Raw genomic sequence first — 19408 nt, 5'->3', positions numbered from 1 at the left:
ACTTATGCAGTGGTATTACTTGACAACATACTCACGTTTAAGATGCACCATTTCTTAGAAATGTACTCAAAATGAAGGTCTCAGAATTTAAGAGTCTTCAGGAGTCGGTGAGAGAATGCAATAATTCAGTGCTCTGAAAAATCAAACTCTGTCACATAGGGATGAAGGTTTGGGAGTACTGATATGTTTTACAAACAAGCATTTGAATTAAGACCTCAGTATTTGACCAAGCAGGATTCTTGACACAGCTGCTAAAACTGTTGTGTTTGCAGAGTGACAGATATACTCAAACAAACATTCAGACAGGGTAGTACACAAAAGCCATGCTTTTGAAGAATCCCTAATTAGAGATTATTTAATTGAGAGAAGGCTTAAATATAAGATTGAACCTTCCTACCAAGAGCACATTATAGCTTGCAGTGAATGATTTTGAGAGTGATTTTAGTCTAACACTGTGCAGCGGCAAATGGGCATATGGGCAGTTATGATCAGGTTGTTTACTTACCCATTAGATAGCCCCCTTTCAAATTTAAACCTCCTCTACCCTCAAGTAACGAAGACAGTATCCAAAACCAAATGCTTCTTCTCATGGTTACAAGGCCTTTATGAAGTTTTGGGACTCTACTCTGCAATTTTCACTGCTAACTTAATTGGGGACATCAGTATAGCTCTCTCTCTAGGGAGAAGTAGTGAGAAGAACACCAAATGTAAGTGTTTTAAATTTTTGTCCAACAGGAGTAAGGGTGCTTCTCTGGTTTTCAGATTGGATCACACCTCTAATGATTCACCCATCTCAAAACCAAGACCGTCATATTACAGTGTGCAAAGCTGATACTGCCACCTACAAATGTTGGCCAGTAGTCTCAGCTACTTAACCTTCATTCTTGGTGGAATATTATCAGTCTAGATTTAGATGTTTTTAACCAACCTGTTCAAAAATGTCATGACCTGCCTATGGAGCAAGTAGGATTTAAAGCCAGGTCTCCTGGCTCAAAGGTAGGGACATTGCTACTGCACCGAAAGGGGCCCTCTGGCTAGCATCAGATACTTTTAATCAACCTATTTAGTTATCTTATGATACCGGTTTGGAGCAGGTCAGACTTGAATGCAGACCCTACAGCTCAGAGGTAAGGACACTCGCTGTGCCACAGGAGCACTCCTGACTTTAGATATTTTCTGGTCAGACACATTGTGACGTGTCTGGGGCAGGTGAGATTTGAACCTGGCTCTTCTGGTCGAGAGGTAAGGATACTACTGCTGCACCATGGCTAATGTTAAACAAGGGCTCGCTTATTGAACTCAGTTGTATCTAATCCTATCACAGACAGGCAAGAAGTTAATTTGCCAACAGAATATCCTGGCATTGGTATTGTTGGTGTGGAAAGGGCTGATGGGAAGGAGAAGCAGACAGATTCTCCTTCCCATCAGCCCAATGTAACCCATGTGATCATTCCATGTACATCATGTAAATAGTTCCTTGTTTATCTTTCATTTAGCTTCCTAATTATAATGACATAATGCCACTGGAATAAAGCATTTCTGTTTCATCCTGTGTTCAAATCGCATTTTTCATGAAGTCCAACCTTGATCAACTGCCTGAATGGTTGTCATCGATGTGTTCCCAGAAATCAAATTTCCAGCATTTTGGAACAAGGATGGCATCCAAGAAAGAAAGAAGCAAATACAAGAGACTGCATCAATTAATGCAGGCAATCCTAAGAAATAAAACAGGTGGAGAACAATTTAGTACTGTCAAGGATGCCTGCTTAGGGAATTAATTCAGTTTACACAGAATGAAAAATGTTCAGCTCCCACAGTGGCTAAGAATGGCTATTCTTCACTATTGATTCAAGGACGTGCAGTCTGGAATAGAAAAATGAGTTTGACCATGAAGGTTGCTTCAGCTTTAGGAAGAAAAGGAATGTTTTTGTAACGATCAGCCTTCTCTAGATTCAATTTGTAAAGATGGCAAAAAAGGTTTTTGGTTAAAAATATGAACAGTGAGACGAAGTAAATTTAGCCAGTATAGGAAAATGGAAATCATGTGACATTGTACTGGTAACTTATGACTGGGCGTTACTATGATAAATGTTATGTTTCACACAATCACAGAACTGTTATTATACAGAAGGCAGCCATTCAACCCATCATGTCTGCATCAGTCTCCAAATAAACATTTAACTTTAGTGCCATTCTTCTACATATTGTTTCTATTCAACTAACCATTGAATTCCCTCTTGAGTGCCTCAGTTGAACATACCTTCACCACACTCCTAGACTGTGCATTCTAGATCCTATCTATTTTCTTTTTGCATTACACGTGCTTCTTTTGTAAATTTCTTTAAAAAGTACCAAGTTCTCGGTCCTTTTATAAATGTGAAGTTTCTCTCTACCTACCCTATGCAGAAACATGATGATTTTAAAAACTCTCGCAAATCTTCTTTTAGCCTTTTTTTCCCCTGAAGAAAACAGACCCACCTCTTCCAATCTGTCTTATAAACAGAGATTCCCATTCTCGTAAACCTCCTCTGCAGTCTGTCCAATGTGTTGACACCCTTTATGAAGTGTGGCACCAGAATAAAGTACAACATTCCAGTTGACGCCTAACTAGTGCCTTAAACAAGTTTGGCATAATGTCCTTGTTCCGCTACTCTATTCCCTCCCTAATAAAGCTTCAAAAACTATATGCTTCATCAGTGCTTCTCTCCACCTGTCCCACTATCCTTAATGATATTTGCACATATTTTGCTCATGGTCACCCTTTAGGGTAACACCCTTTGATTTATACTGCATTTCCATCTTTTTTGTACAAAAATGTATCACATCATTAACATTGAAGTTTATTTCTTACCTACTTGCCCACTCCACTTTTGTTCCATAAGTTCTGACTTTGCTCCTAATTCTGCTGTGAGGCATTGTTTCAAATGTCTTTTGGAAGTCCACTGTATTACCCTCATCAACATATTTTCAAAGTTTTACACCATCCTCCTCAAATGTATTATGAGGCTTCCAGTTTTTGGGACATGCACAAACTTAAAAATTGTTCTCTATCTGCCAAGATGAGCCAAATGTCACATTTTCTTTATTTAGAATGTTAATATATATATATCAGGAAAGGCAAGGGTCTCACCACTGATTCTTGGGGAACTTCACCATTAACTTTCCTCCAACCTGAAATATATCAATAAGTTATTACTCTGTTCCCTATTGCTCTACAAGTTTTATATCGACATCACTACTGTCCCTTTTGTTCCATAAGCTCCAACTTTACTCATAATTCTGTTGTGTGTCATTGTTTTCAATGTCTTTTGGAAGTCCATTTACACCACGTCAACTATATATCCCTCATCAACACTCTCCATCAACTCCTCAAAATACAAGAGCATATTAATTAATCATAATTTTCTTTTAAGAATCCATGCTGGCTTTCCTTAATTCATCCACATTTGTGCATGTGACTGTTTGTTCTGTACTAAATTAGTTGTTTACAACAGTTTACCCCACCATGGAAATGAAACTGTAATTGCTAGGCTTATCCTTACATCCTCTCTTGATTGAGGGCATCACCACTGAGTCTAAGGAAGACTTAAACATTATGGCCAGTCCTTCCACCGTGTCCACTTTCATTTCCTTCAGTATCCTCATCTACTTCTGGTGTCTTGCCAAATTTAAATACCTCCTTCATAACAATTCACTTGAAGTGGCTGTATTTCATCTTCTATCACGATGACTAGATAGTATCTGCTTCTTTCCCAAAGGAAAAAAATAAACCACTCGCCTTGAAAATGAACACACTGGTCATACGCATCCTCTAAATTAAAGAATGCAAGATGAGTTTGATCAGTATGCCTCCTTTACCAGTTACTCTGGTTTTCCTTCAGAATTACCTTAGTTGTGGCTCTTGCTTCTATTTGTAAGGCTCCCTTTTGATCCCTAATCACCCCTAATCCTCCTTTTGTCACAATTTTACTATTGATTTGCCTATGTAATACTTTGGAGCTCTCTTTGTATGTGATGCCTGTCCTTTAATACTCCCTCCTTGTTTCTCTGATTTGCTTTTTCAATTTCCTTTAGAATCTTTTGTATTCAGCCTGATTTTGAATTGTATTTTCTACCTGATATCTGTCTTTTTTATCCTCATTTTCATTTCTACTTCCTTTTTCATCCAGGGACTTCTGGAGTTTACATTTACCAGTGCCCATACTGTTTCTGTTTTGAAGGTAGCCCGTGGATCAGCTGGAAAATTTTCCTGCCAAACTTTGAGTTCCAGTCTAGCTGGCCCAGCTCCATACTTTCCCCAATTGTTGTCACTGAGTTAATTATTTTTATTTTGGGCTCTTCATTGTTCTATTTCACCACCATCGTAAACCTTATGATAGAATGATCACAGCAATATAAATGTTCCCTACTGACTTGATCAACTTGACCCAACTCATTCCCAAAAAAACATATTTAACAATAACTCTTTTCCCATTAGACTGGACATGTACTGTTGTATAAAACTCTTCTGAACACTATCTAGGAATGCTTATAATTCTGTATCCTTTTCAGTAACACTATCAAAAGCTGCATTGAAATAATAAAGTCCCCCCATGATAACTACTCTAAAAGGTTTGCACATCTCTGTAAATTTCTTGCAGATTTGTTCCTGCACCTCATTCCAACTAATTAGTGGCATGTAGTTTATACTAAGGAAAGTAATCCTATCTTTTCTGGTTCTTAGTTCTGGCTAACTTGATTCTGGCTTTGAACACTCTGGGACATTCTCATTTTCCCACACTGTAATGCCCCCTTAACCAATGCTACCATTTCTCCTCCCTTTTGTATCTTTAATCAACACTTTCTCTCCAAGGATATTTAACATGCAGTCCTGTTGTTCCTTGAGCCAGGTCTCTGTTTTAGTTATAACATTATTTTGTTTCTCTCTTTATTCATGAAGGAATCACTGACCGGGTAACATTTATTGCTCATTCTTAATTCGCCAGAGGGCAGTTAAGAGTCAAACACATTTCTGTGGGTCTGGAGTCATATGTAGGCCAGATCAGGTAAGGATGGCAGTTTCTTTCACTAAAGGACATCAGCAAACTAGATGGGTTTTTCCAACAATGGATTCATAGTCATCATTAGACTCCTAATTCCAGATGTTTTTATTGAACACAAATTCCACCATCTGCTGTAATGGGATTCAAGTCCAGGTCCTCAGATATTATCTGGGTCTCTGGGTTGACAGTCCAACGATAATATCACTATGCCATCGCTTCTCTGGTTCCAGATGATAGATGACAATCTGTGCCTTTTAACACCCCAATCACATTGATTATATCTGTGCATTCATTAACATGCAATATAATACACTTAATTCAGACTGTGTTACTTTCATCCCACTCTATGTATTCATATGCATGCACTGTAACCCTAATTTAGAATATTTTAATTTCTCCCTTATTCTGACACCACTTCTGGTGATACTGAGGACTGTAGATGCTAGAAGTCAGAGTTGATCAAATGTGGAACTCAAAAAACACATCAGGTCAGACAGTATCAGAGGAGCAGTCCTGGTGAAGGGTCCTGACCCAAAACATCAACTTTCCTGCTCCTCTGATACTGTCTGACCTGCTGTGTTTATCCAGCCCCTTATCTTATTGAGTTTAATTCTGGTACTATTTGTCTCTCAGTATTTGAACACTTTGGTATTCTGTCTGATGTTCTATTCTGGTCCCTACATACCTTCTGATTTGGTTTCAAATGTAATTTGAATTGCATTTCAAGAAGTGCAATTACAAGATCATACTAATGGACATATTTAGTATGTATCATATGAGTTTATATTCTGAGAATTCAAATTTGTTGAAGTATTAACTGAAGAGACATTTGCAATTGTCTTTTACATCATCTTGTGTCCTCAAGTAATATGCCAATCTTTCCAAATTTATACTTTGTAGCATTAATTGTCGTAAAACGTTTTACTAAGTTTGACAGCAGTTACATAAGTCATGTACATCACAGTCAAAATAAGCCTATGAAAAGCTGGTTATAAAATAAACTTGGTTTTGCATGGATAGCAGTGTATTTACACCTCTAATGTTGTACCAATAGTAGATTTTGCATAGTTTCCTATAAAAGCAAATAACATTATGATAATGCTGTCACTTTAAGAGGTTGTTTTGTCCTTTTCTTTGAAGAGAGGTTGTAAAGCAGAGATACAGAGCTGTCTTTAAGAAAGTAAACAATTAGTGAGGCCTGAGAGGTGCGGCCAGCTCTCTCAGACTAGGCTTTCTAGTTTTTTTTTAGTTTTTAGGTTTAGTTTTAAGCAGAAGCCTTTAGAGTCTCAAAAGATTTGGAGGCTTCAGTGAATGTCTCCTAGCTGCTACTTTCTCTGAATTTGCTCTTGATGTTTTCTTCCTCTTGGGTTGGAGAACTGCATGTGAGAATCTATGTCTGAATTTGCCTTTTTGCCAAGGAGTGTATTTATGAATGTTCCTGTATTGGAACAGTTAATTAGCAATAGAAACTATATGCATTATTTGGTTAAGTTTTCCAAGAGTTAAGCTATTCTAAAGTCTTTCTTTGTTAGTTTGTATTTTAACTATCATGTTAAAATAAATTGTGTTTTGCTTCAGGTCGAGTAGTTTGACCAGTCGCTTCACATCTGGAACACAGCACTTCACCTTTCAAACAAGAAAATGTTAGGATCCAGGCTACCTCCTTAACATATTTTGATGGGTCTGATCTGGTCCATAGCAGCATTTTAGTTATTACCATGACATTCAGACAGTAAATTTGTTTTGGATTTTTTTTATGATATGAAAAGAAATGTAAGGATCTGAAACTCAATAAAATGACCTAGTGTTGAAAATCCATGGGCTGAAAACTGACGATTATGCTTGGATTGCACTAATTACTGTTTGCCAGCATTGACACTTTTAAACATTGTGGAGTCAATGGGAGGACAGGTCATATGAATGGGTGGGTTGGAGCAAGAATCATAGCTGAAGCATTGCTAACATTGTGTGTTCCCAAACACAGCCAGCCTGCCTGTCAGAATGAGTGCCAAAGCTCACTTCATACCATTATGTGGAGATGCCAGCGTTGGATTGGGATGGACAAGGACAAAATCAAATGATATTGGGTTATAGTCCAGCAGGTTTATTTGAAATTGCAAGCTTTTGGAGCTCCACTTCTTCCTGAAATAAACCTGTTGGACTATAACCTGACGTTGTTTGATTTTTGACTTGGTTCATACCATTGCATAGACTTCTCTAATGTGGACATAGTAGTGTCCCAATATTAACACTGGCTCCTGAAATACTCTCAAAGCAGGAATTCCTTTGTAGAGGCATTTGTTTGTATGGGATGGGCATAACTTCAGAGGCAAACTGGACAATTCCAGAAATAGGAATTATAAATAGCCTTCTGTTTTACTCTACTGAGTTCCATTAGTTTCTGCTTGAGCTGCAGGGGAGGTTGATGGAAGTCTTATGAAATATTAGTTTAAAGATTGAAATATATGAGCATGTTAATGAAGATCTGAAGACACAATGCACTCATGAGCCAGCATAACTCCAGAATAAAGTCCTTTAGAATCTGCCTACATTTAAATAGCAATTTTACAATATAGATTTGTAGTAATTTACAAAAGGTTATGGTGTCATCTTGTGAGCTAAACTGTCATCTGTTTTAATTGGCTCAATCTACTCAATGACAGTTCATCTAGTTAAATGTTATTCTCCTCCCAAAACTTCATTGAAAGTTGAAGGTTTGAAATTAATAATTAACAATGTGTTCTGTTGCTAAATGAATTATAAGCATTTTAGTCTACTTGATGGTTATACTTCTTATGTGCCTTATGTGCCTTTTCATCTCCACAGGACTATAACAAACACTGGAATAAGGTTCTTTCCTGATATCACAAACATTCATTCTGAAGATTTTTTGCTTCTGTAAGTCCTTTGAGCTAGTTTTTTTATAATACTAGAGAGAATGAATGGTTCTTTTCAATAAATTTTAAAGTTGTTGCTCTCTTGGTTGATTTTCTGTTGCCTTTAGTTTCTAACTTTGATACTGATCAGTTATGAATGAATGAATTCATGTTTTGTTAACTGTCTTGCTGGTGGGTACTAATTTCAGTTAAGTCCTCTACTTTTTAATATTTTGGGTGAAATCTAAAAGGGTGTAACCAACATGGGCTATTATGAGATCAGCAACAGAATGTGACAAAAAGTCTATCTCCACCTCAGGTGCATCTCACTGCAACTTTTATGGTGATGTGGTGAGTTTCTCACTAGACAGCAGTAAGTTGTCAATTCAGGGTATCACAGCTTGTTAATTGACTTGTTAATATTGCAACAGACAGCTTCCTTTCTTACCAAACATGCCAAAGAAACTAAACTTCCAGAAATCTCATCTTGGCAATCAGAGTGGGTACCTGGCAACCTCAGCTTGCTGCTGGCTGCAAGGAGCCTCCATATTGATCAGCATCAAACAGAATCCCAGGATACAATCCATAGGCTCCACCACATTCAGACACAACAAGATATAGCAACAGGACTAGGCCATTCAACCATTGGAGAATGATGAATCTTCTCTGCCACTGAATGAGATCATGGCTGATAGATTAATCCTCCACTCTGCTTTACTGTCTTATTCCCATAGACCTTGATTCCCTAATTTATTAAATATCTGACTAGCTCAGCCTTGAATATATTTATTGACCCAGCCTCAGAAGCCCTCTGTATTAAGCAATTCAACAGATTCTCTACATTTTGAGAGAAGGAATTCCTCCTCTTCTCTATCTTAAACCTTTCATCTCAGATGATACCCTCTGGTCTTAGATTCTCTCACAAGGAAAAACAAGCTTTCAGCATCTGTTCTGTCAAGTCTCCTAAAAATCTTGCATATTTCCAAATTGTTCCCTCACATTCTTCTATATTCAAATGAGTACAGGCCCAAATTATGCAAGCTTTCCTCATTAGACAGTTCCTCTTAACCTGGTATCAGCCGAGGAAACCTTTTCTGTACGGCCTCCAATAACAGTGTATCAGTCCTAAGATAAGAGGGCCAAAGCCATTCATAGACTTCCAGCTGTAATCTATCTAGTGGCTTGTGTAGTTTTAGAAAAATCTCACTATTTTTATACCCTATTCCCTTTGAAACAAAAGCAAGCTTTCCATATGCCGTCCTTATTACCTGTTGAACTTGGATGCTAGCTTTTTGAGATTCATGTAAGAGGACTCTTAAGTACCTCCATTTTATAGCTTCTTGCAGTCTTTCTTTATGTAAACAATATTCAGCTCCTCTATTCTTCCTTCAAAAATTCATAACCTCACATTTTCCTATCATATATTCTCTCCGCCAAGTTCTTGCCCACTTGGTGAATCTGTCAATATCTCTTCATTTTAGTTTCTCACTTCTTTTTCTACATATCTAAAGAAGGTCTTATTGTCCAGTTTGATAATGCTTGCAAGCTCACCATCAAAGTTTATTTACCCTTTTGTTTTAGTTTTTAAACCTTTCCCAATCCCCTGGTTTACCATTCAAGTTTGCCACGTTTTTTTCTTCCAATTTGGTACTCTCCCTAACTTCTCTGGTTAAGCATGGTTCACTTATCCCCTTTCCAGAGTCCCTCTTCCTCACTGGGAAATATCTTTGCTGTGAACCATGCACTAATTTCTTAAATGTCTGTCATTGTTCATAGTGAATGCATTGGAAAATGGAATAAAACCATAAGCAGAAATTAGACCATTTGGCCCAGCTAGTCTACTCCACCATTCAATCACAACTGATAGGGTTTTCAACCACATTCTCCCGCTTTCTCCTCATAACCTTTGATTCCCTTGGCAATCAAGAACTTATCTATCTCTGTTTTAAATATACTCCATGACCTGGCCTCCAGAACCTTCTGTGGCAATGAATTCCACAGATTTACCGCACTCTGGCTGAAGAAGTTTCTTCTAATCTGAATTCTAAAGGGTCTTCCCTTTACTCTAAGGCTGTGCCCTGGGGTCCTCTCTCTCCTGCCAACGGAAACACCTTCCCAATGTTCATTCTGTTATGCAGCCAGCAGTGCAAGTCCCTGGCTGCAAAACTCTGCCCACAGTGGTGATAAAGGACATCCAGAGAGATTGAGGGCCTCATGTTAAATTGTGGTGGACTCCAACAGCCTCTCACACCAGCAGGCTGGAGTTAAAAGCTGTTTGACTGCCTTCAACCACAAAGGCAGAGCGGTATTACTGCACAGACCTCGAGCCTCCCTCTCACTTGGAAAGAGGGCTTACCTGTGACTTGCTTCCCACTCAGTGCCTCACTTTGCAGAGAGTTCTGAACAGCTCTGATGATGTACTCAGTTCCAGGCTGCAGACCTGAGATCACTGTTTCAATGGTTGAGATGGGTCTGGGATGGGAGGAGGGTTGGAGTGCAGCACTTATTCCTTTTTGGTTGTAATGTATAATGTATTTAGCCAGTTTGGCGCATTCACAAAGTTGACTAGGAAAATAATGGAACAATAGGGCTGCTGAAAGGTCGCTTTTACAGTGGCAGCTGTCTATGACTACTCTCTGGTATGTGCAACAAAATGGCTCAGTGGTTAGCACTTCTGCCTCACAGCGCTAGGGACTAGAGTTCAATTCCAGAGTCAAGTGACTGTGTGGAGTTTACACATTCTCCCCATGTTGTGTGGGTTTCCTCTGGGTGCTCTGGTTTCCTCCCACAGTCCAAAGATGTGCAGGTCAGGTGAATTGGCCATGCTAAGTTGCCCATTGTATTCAGGGTTGTGTGGGTTAGATGCATTAGTCAGGGGTAAATATAGCATAACAGAGGTAAGGGAATGGGTTACTCTTCGGAGGGGTTGGTGTAGATTTGTTGGGCAAAACAGCCTGTTTCCACACTGTAGAGATTCTAAGAGTCTATGATTCTATAGTCCAGACAGAATGCACAGCATCTTCCTGATATGCTGTGTTCTTTACAATTGGAGCAGACAATGAGGTGATATGATAGATGCTGAGAATCCGGGGAATAGGAGCCATCATTTGGGCAAGAGGATGAGAACATTGAGCTGGAGGAAGCTCCCCTTGTTGATGAAAGAGCTCAGCTTTGGGTGTTACAAGAGAGATAGGCCCTAATTAGTTCCAGTAGATGTTAGTGGGTACTGAAGAGCATCCTGGATTGCCAAGGTCAAGGTGCCAGCATTGTGGGTACAAACTGCTGCCTGCATTTGATTCTTCCATGGTCCTTTTTATTGGCTGACAGCAAAAGATCATGTCTGAAATTCGCCTGTGTGTAATGTTCCCTCCTGGGCAATGTAAAGATACAGATGACTACTGGGCATTGAAGAAAGAGTAGAATGGATTCAAAGAGAGTCTTTAGATGGGGTGTATCTAAGGACAGGTACAGAGTGTGTCCTAGTTCTTAAATAGTGATGAGGATGAGAGAATGGAGTTGCATGTGCGAGTGCCAACCGTACTGGCTTTGTTGAGTAGACAGGGTGGCTTTGTGGCTGCTGCACTAAGATATTTCCAGGCAAGGACAAGGCCATATTGCTAATGCTTATCCACATACAACTCAAAAATGGCACAGTCTTTCTGCAGATATTCACTCACTGGCAAGTTGTTCTGGGAGCAGCATGTAGTAAGAAGAGAATGGATTTAGATACGAGAAATACCATAGGATAAAGAAACACAGTTAATGGGATACATTTGGTAAGATACAGTGAGAATGTGGTAAGACCTTGCAGTTAGAATCCCTCTACCTGAACTAAGCCAAAACAATGTCAATTTCAGTTATCTGGTTCTAAAAAAATTGATCTGTAGAAGAATTTCAATGTAGTTTTGAGTTAACTTGTGCAGAATTTGAAAGAGTGTTAACTGCAGCAGTTGTTATCCTGAAAGAAGGACCATTGAGTCTCATCTGATTGGGAATTATTAACACCAGCAACTGTCCAAATGCAAATTTGAGCATTCCTCATAACTGCCAACAAGGCCTAGATTTTCATCCTCGAGTCTGAGAATGGGAATTAGGGAAGAGCCTTATTTGCTCATCTTGGGAAAGATGGCTCCAGAAGCATGATATTCATTGCCAGAGTCATGCATGAGTGGGAGCAAAGTCACCCAACCCAAGTCTGGGGAATACCAAGGTGCTTTATTTAAAAGGCCTATCTGGGTGCTGTTGGACTTTGTCATAAGTATAATGAAATCAATAAGGCCTTCCACCACATGCACTCTCCATGCCACCTCATGCACCCCATGTGCCCCAAACCTCTCATGCCACAATAATCAACTATGCCCCTCCATCCACCCATACATGGCCTTACATTCCACCCATTGCAGCCTATGGTCCTAACCCACCACCTCCAAGGCAGCAATGGTAATTCCATGTCCTTTGACCCACAACTGACTCAAAGGTAGCAGACAGAGCGTAGTGGCAGAGGGTTGCTTTCCAGACTCGAGGCCTTTGACCAGTGGTGTGGAACAAAGATCGTTGCTGGGTCCACTGCTTTTCGTCATTTATATAAATGATTTGGGTGGGAACATAGGAGACATGGTTAGTAAGTGGGCGGCACGGTGGCACAGTGGTTAGCACTGCTGCCTCACAGCGCCAGAGACCCGGGTTCAATTCCCGCCTCAGGCGACTGACTGTGTGGAGTTTGCACGTTCTCCCCGTGTCTGTGTGGGTTTCCTCTGGGTGCTCCGGTTTCCTCACACAGTCCAAAGATGTGCAGATCAGGTGAATTGGCCATGCTAAATTGCCCGCAGTGTTATGTAGGGTGTAAATGTAGGGGTATGGGTGGGTTGCACTTCGGCGGGTCGGTGTGGACTTGTTAGGCCGAAGGGCCTGTTTCCACACTGTAAGTAATCTAAAAAAAATCTAAGTTTGTATATGACACCAAATTGGAGGTTTAGTGGACAGCGAAGAAGGTTACCTTAGAGTACAGTGGATCTTGATCAGATGGCTGAGGAGTGGCAAATGGAGTTTAATTTAGATAAGTCTAAGGTGCCTGTATTTTGGAAAGGCAAATCAAGCAGGGCTTATACAATGAGAGAAAGTGAGGACTGCAGATGCTGGAGATCAGAGTTAACGAGTGCGGTGCTAGAAAAGCATGGCTGGTCATGCAGCATTCCTGATGGAGGACTTATGCCTGAAACGTCAACTCTCCAGCTCCTTGGATGCTACCTGATTGGCTGTGCTTTCCATCACCTCACCTTTCGACAATGGCTTATACAAGTAATGGTAAGTTTCTGGGGAGTGGTGGTGAACAAAGAGACCTTGGACTGTAGGTACATTGAAAGTGGAGGAGCAAGTTTGATATGCTTTCCTTTATTGTTCAGACCATTGAGTATAGGAGGCGAAAATGAGGACTGCAGCTGCTGGAGATTAGAGCCAAGAGTGTGGTGCTGGAATAGCACAGCAGGTCAAGAAGCATCCGAGGAGCAGGAAGATCGACATATCGGGCAAAAGCCCAAAGGAGTCAGGGAGGGCATGTTGCGTCTGTACAGGGCATTGGTTAGGCCACTTTCAGAATATTCATTCAATTTTAATATCCCTGCTATAGGAAAAATGTTGTTAAACTTGAGTGGGTTCGGAAAAGATTTGCAAGAATGTTGCCAGTGTTGGAGGATTTGAGCTATAGGGAGAGGCAGAATACACTGGGCTATTTTACCTGGAGCAACGGAGGCTGAGGGGTGACCTTATAGAGGTTTATAAAATCATAAGGGGCATAGATAGGGTAAATAGAAAAGGTCATGTCCCCGGAATGGGAGAGTGCCAAACTTGAGGGCATAGGTTTAAGGTGAGAGGGGAAAGATTTAAAAGGAACCTGAGGGGCAACATTTTCACACAGAGGGTGGTGCGTGTAGGGAATGAACTGCTAGAGAAACTGGTGGAGACTGATACAATGAGAACATTTAAAAGGTGTCTGGATGGGTATATGAATAGGAAGGATTTAGAGGGATATGGGCCAAATGCTGCAAATGGGACTAGATTAGGTTGGGATATCTGGTCAGCATGGACGGGTTGGACCGAAGGATCTGATTCTGTGCTGTCCATCTCTATGACTCCACGAACTGTACAGAAGCAATAAACCAAATATGTGTGCAAAATAAAAACTCTCTGTCTCCGCAGATCCTACCAGACCCACGGAATTTTCCCAGCAGCATCTGTTTTTATTTCTGATTCCCTGAAAATTGCAGATAACTGTACCATGCCTATCTCTAAATTGGAGTAGGCAGTTTAGAGATGCAACATGTCAGCTTGCAGATTAAGCCAATTTGCAACCTCCGTGTAAATTAGAAACCTGGAATGAGGTTGGGAAACCTGGAATTGGAATCCACTTGTCAATTTAATGACTTCCCAAGTCATTCTGACCTGGTAAAAATCCAGCCCTAAACTTTTGGTATGAAGTTCAGAAGCATAGCAATTTTCACTCGAACTATCCAAAAAACTTTGAGATTTTTCATCAATTTTGTTTGCTGTTTTATATTTCAATATTTATTGCATCAGATTATGTATATTAATATATATTTACACTGCTAATGACCAAGGTGGGAAAATAGCTTTTCTTTGCAATGTGAACAATATAGAATCAAAACTAGTTTTAAAATGCAACTGTCCTTAATTCTCATGTTTACATTTAATTCCATGTCTTCCCATGTTTGACCGATCGAAGCAGCATTTATTCCCTGGCCAACAAGCTATTGGATCGTCCTAGTGAATACCGGAAAAGTGAGAGCAGAGAAAAACCTTTCTGTTTTCTCATTCAGTCATTTAATTTAGGCATCCCTTATGGGTGTCGACTCCTCCCTGACTGATATGCTTTTATTCACTCATTCCAGATGGATCACTGGTCCCCCAGACATGAATAGAAAAATCTAGTGTATTCAACTATTGCCATGCACATTCTATGAGATAGTTTTAATATTGTTAGTGTGTCTAATGGAGATCTGTATATGAAGGGAGGACAGGTTGCAGGCAGATCAATAAAACCCTCACCCTGGTTTTCAGATTTATGCTTCCCTTCAGTGAGTTGAGTTTGTCCTAATATTAAATATATTGTCCAATATTCAAAATATCTATCCAATTATCTGAACTTTCTTGAATTCCCTTTGTTTTCCACTATTCTATCTTCCATGATGGCGACTGAAACAATAAAGATACAGGTAGAGTGGGGGTTTGTATCCTATTTTCACAGACTTACCTTTCCATTTATACTTCTTTAAGGTGTACCAGCTGGCAAATGAATTCATATTGAGACTGTTCATTCCAAATGTTAAGAATTTTGTAGCTGGTCCCAATACATTTTCTGTCGTCCTGTTAATTAAGCCTAATGATCTGTTTGACTTGAACTGAAATGATTTACTCGTTTATATCACTTTGAAACTTCATTTGATTAAACTCTGTTTCTCTTCTCCAATTCTAACCTTAAAGCAATGTACGTTCTTCATTCACTGGAACAATTCTTGCGTACATCCCTCATTTATAAGGGTTGTTGTCAGCGTATAAGGGTTGGGTCAGGCATGTGTGGTGTATGCCTTCATGCTCAACTGTTTCAATTTCCTGCCAGGCTTCATGCGCCCACTTTCCCTGTTCCTCAAGGAACAATTTTCAAAGAACAAGTCTCCATGTTGCTTTGGGGCAGACCTTCTCATAACTAGTATCATGATATCAACATTCTTGAGCAACATTGGAAGACAAAACAAAGTGACAGGGGGATCTGAGGGGCAGATATGACTGAAATTGACTAGCATGAAATAAGAGGAAGAGGAAAAGGAAAAGGAAGGTTTGGGCAATACTGTTGGGAGTTAATTGAACCAATTTGAGTCATTCTATATTAAATCAAAGAGAAGAACTCTAGGAGAGGGAAAGCATGACCATGATTCGAGGGTGAAGTGTGTCAACATGAACTGAGAACAGACAAACGTTACATCAGCAAGAAGAAAGGAGGCAAAGAATACAATGAAGAATATACTTAAAAGGGAGAGGAATAGAATTCCTATCATAAGCTGTGGAAAAAACAGGCAATCAACAAGAATAGGCCACTTGACTCTTTGAGTCTGTTCCACCGTTTGATAAGATCATCCCTGATCTGATTTTAAGTTCAACTGTGCATTCCTGCACAACTCTGATAATCAAGAATCTATCTACCTCTGTCTTAAAAAGTGTTAAAGACTCTACATGCACTGACTTTTGAGGAAGGGAATTCACCAAAACCCTCAGACAGAAAAAAAATCCTCATCTCTTTCAAAAAGTCAGACTTTTATGGTTAATCATGAAGCCTAGTTCTAGATTCTAAGAGAAAATATGTTTTCCACTTATTAAGTAATGGATTGTGGAGGAATTGTAAAATTGAAAGGTGGAAGTGGAGAAGTGTGTCTGCTTCTGTACATTTAGGGATCCATAGACAAGTATTGAGTGTAACGGTTGAAAAGTGTGACACTGGAAAAGCTCAGCAGGTCAGGCAGCATCCGAGGAGCAGGAGAATTGACGTTTCGGGCTCAAGCTCTTCATCAGGAATGTGTTAGGAGCACGTATTAAAACATCTGCACTCTCACCTTGCAGTTTTCCACCCACTGTGGAAAATCAAGGTTGACAATGCACGGTGAGATGATATATATACCCCATGTGCCCATGGGAATGCTTTCTCCTAAAAAAAATCCAATAAATTATATGGAAAAAAATTACAATTTAATATTGCTTTATTATAATATTATTAGTAAGTTAAGTACATAAAAAGTTTCACAATATCTTTCAATTCCTTCACAAGAAATAAGGGCCAATTCCTCTCTCTTCTTTTAGTGCATGCTGAATTGTTAATTTGGCTGTGCTCTCTTTACTCATTGATGTTCCCAACAATTTTTGTTTTTGTTTGAGGTTTCCAGCTTTGCAGTTTTTGTTTGCTTTATGTTTATTCAGATAATGACAGGATATCACACTTAGCTCGTTTGTATCATGAAAGGCTGTGTTTTGAGATAAAATATCTTTGAGAAATGGCATCATTTGATTTGATTAACATGCAATGAGTAATATTGTTTGTGCTCAAGAATACTAAACAAGTGTTAGTCAGTGTTGAAACCGGAAGAAAAAGCTATGCTGTGAAGACATGATGCCCTATAATAATTAAGATGCATCTCTCATAAATCATTTACGCCTGCTTAGATAAGGTTCTACTCTCATGCATTGCACTGAATTGAAATTTAGATATCAAACGTCTTGGCAAAAATAGAAAAATAAAACATAAGGACATAACAAACCGAAGCAGGAGTGGTACATATGGCCTGTCAATCCTGCTCTGCCATTCAGTATAGTCATGTCTAATATTCTGCCCCAACTCCATCTCTTGAACTATTCTCCACATTCTTTCAATTCTTGAGGGTTTAAAGTCTATCTTAGCTTTCAATTTACTTAAACCTGGAATATCCATTGCCCTCTGGGGTAGAATATTCTCAAACTGAGAACCTCTGAATGAAGAAATAGCTTCTCATTTCAGTCCGTTACCCTAAGATTCTGTCTTATGTTCTACTTTGCCCAATAAGTAGCAACAGTCTCTCAGTATTTTCATGCCAAACCTTTTGAATCTTGTACACTTCAATGGGACCAACTTCTATTCTTCTAAACTCAGAGAATACAGACCCACTTTACTTAAACTTATACTTCCCACATTATACCTTCACAACTTGTTGCTTATTTTTTTAACTCATTTTTCTCTCTTTGCAGCCCATTTGTCTTTTTCACAGCTTACATTCCTACCTAGCTTTGTATCATTATCACTCCTGGATTCTGAACCAAGTAACTAATTTAGTTCCAAAATCTTGAGATCCAAGCTTTCAACCAGTTGCAAAGTTGAAAATGCCTCATTTTTCCCCACCAACAAATCCTCTATCCATGCTAATGATCACTCCAAACCCTTATAGAGTCATAGAGTCATACAGCATGGAAACAGACCCTTCAGTCCAACCAGTCCATGCTGAACATAATTCCAAACTAAACGAGTCCCACCTGCCAGCTCCTGGCCCATATCCGTGTAAACCTTTCCTGTTAATGTACTCATCCAAATGTCTTTTAAACATTGTAATTGTACCCACATCCACCACTTCTTCAGGAAGTTCATTCCACATGCAAACCACCCTGTAAAATCCATTTGCCCTTCATGTCTTTTTTGAATGTCTCTCCTCTTATCTTGAGTATTACTCTTTCATGTACCACCCTTAATTAATGTTTTTTTAGAAACCCATGTATATTACTTCTATCAACTCTCTTTTAACAACCTTACTGGTTTCACTTCCCAAAGTTGTTAATTAATTTGCCAAGCATAATTTCCCTTTACTAAACCCATGTTAATGTTAACTTATTATACAATGATTTTCCAAGTCATTGTTAAGGCTGCCTGAATAATAGACTTCAGTTCTTTTCCTGACAACTGATGTCACACTAATTAGCCTTTAGCTCTCTCATTTCCTGACTCAAAGACTGTCTGTTTCCTTTAGTGAATTTCGTGACAACATAAACATGCAAGTTATACCATCATATGCTTTCCAGGGATTAAGCACTGGAACATTAAATATGTAAGTACCTATCTACTCACAAATATATAAGCACCTATGTACAATTCGGCATATTGATGAGGACTTCCAAAAGCATTCAAAAGTGAAACTACATTTGGCAAGGTATTACTATCAGAAGGTAATGCTGAATAACTCAGACTTCAACAAGATTAACAATGTCTTTTACCATTATTTTTTGGAAGATATCCAAAGTGATATAATGAAGGTTTGCAAATTAATCTTTGTTTTGGATATAGCAATAGAGTCAATGCTATTTGAGGTGCATTCGGAAATGAAAATTAAATTAGAAATACATTTCTCTGCAGTAAGCCTGGTTAGAAAATGTCAGTGATCGTGACTGGGAGACCAGGGTTTAACTGAGATTCATGCTTTCTTCCCCTCATTATGCAAATTTTGGTGATGTTTACTAGACCACTAAATAATTCAGGATGACTTCTTTGAAGCATTAGAGCATTCTGTTTCACACCCTACACATCAAAGTAAGCCTGTATTTTCCAAGGAGGAAATACAGTTTTAAAAATAGTGTCTCATCAAGCAAAATGGGCAAATGGTTTTCCTCTTGTTTGCCACCAGTTTTTATGTTCTGACCCCAGAAGCAAATTAGTTCCACATCAACTGTGCTGAGTTCCAGTCAGTGGAATCAGTACAATAACATTAATGTCACTGTTCCATCAGTGTGATTCAGAAATTGGAGGGCTTGATTTCAAATATGAAACCTTTGCATGTTTCTTTTTCCTTATTCACTTTTGAATATATTGTCGTGAATCCTGGTAGTGACCAGCATGGGCAAGCAATGGACCATCATTTCTTTCAGAGAACAGGAATTGGTTATTACTTTTTTGAAAAAAATGAATTTCTG

At 39.1% G+C, this 19408-nt stretch overlaps 1 protein-coding gene across 9 annotated transcripts in view; it reads left to right on the top strand.

Moving 5' to 3' along the window:
* Positions 1–19408, top strand: part of LOC140483016 (lutropin-choriogonadotropic hormone receptor-like) — a 240622-nt gene that overhangs the window by 191603 nt on the left and 29611 nt on the right. For 6 of the 9 annotated variants that reach the window (XM_072580853.1, XM_072580854.1, XM_072580856.1 and 3 more), the window contains 2 exons: positions 7869–7940; positions 18472–18549. The exons of 2 other annotated variants lie outside the window; for them this stretch is intronic. In XM_072580853.1, the coding sequence (XP_072436954.1) occupies positions 7869–7940; positions 18472–18549 (150 nt within the window). The remainder of the gene's footprint in view (positions 1–7868; positions 7941–18471; positions 18550–19408) is intronic. One more of the 9 variants, XM_072580857.1, reaches the window with a different exon arrangement.

This window comes from Chiloscyllium punctatum, chromosome 11 (assembly GCF_047496795.1).
Source record: "Chiloscyllium punctatum isolate Juve2018m chromosome 11, sChiPun1.3, whole genome shotgun sequence".
NCBI lineage: Eukaryota > Metazoa > Chordata > Chondrichthyes > Orectolobiformes > Hemiscylliidae > Chiloscyllium > Chiloscyllium punctatum.
The sequence above is the reverse complement of the archived record's forward strand: the minus strand, read 5'-3'. Positions and strand labels throughout refer to the sequence as shown.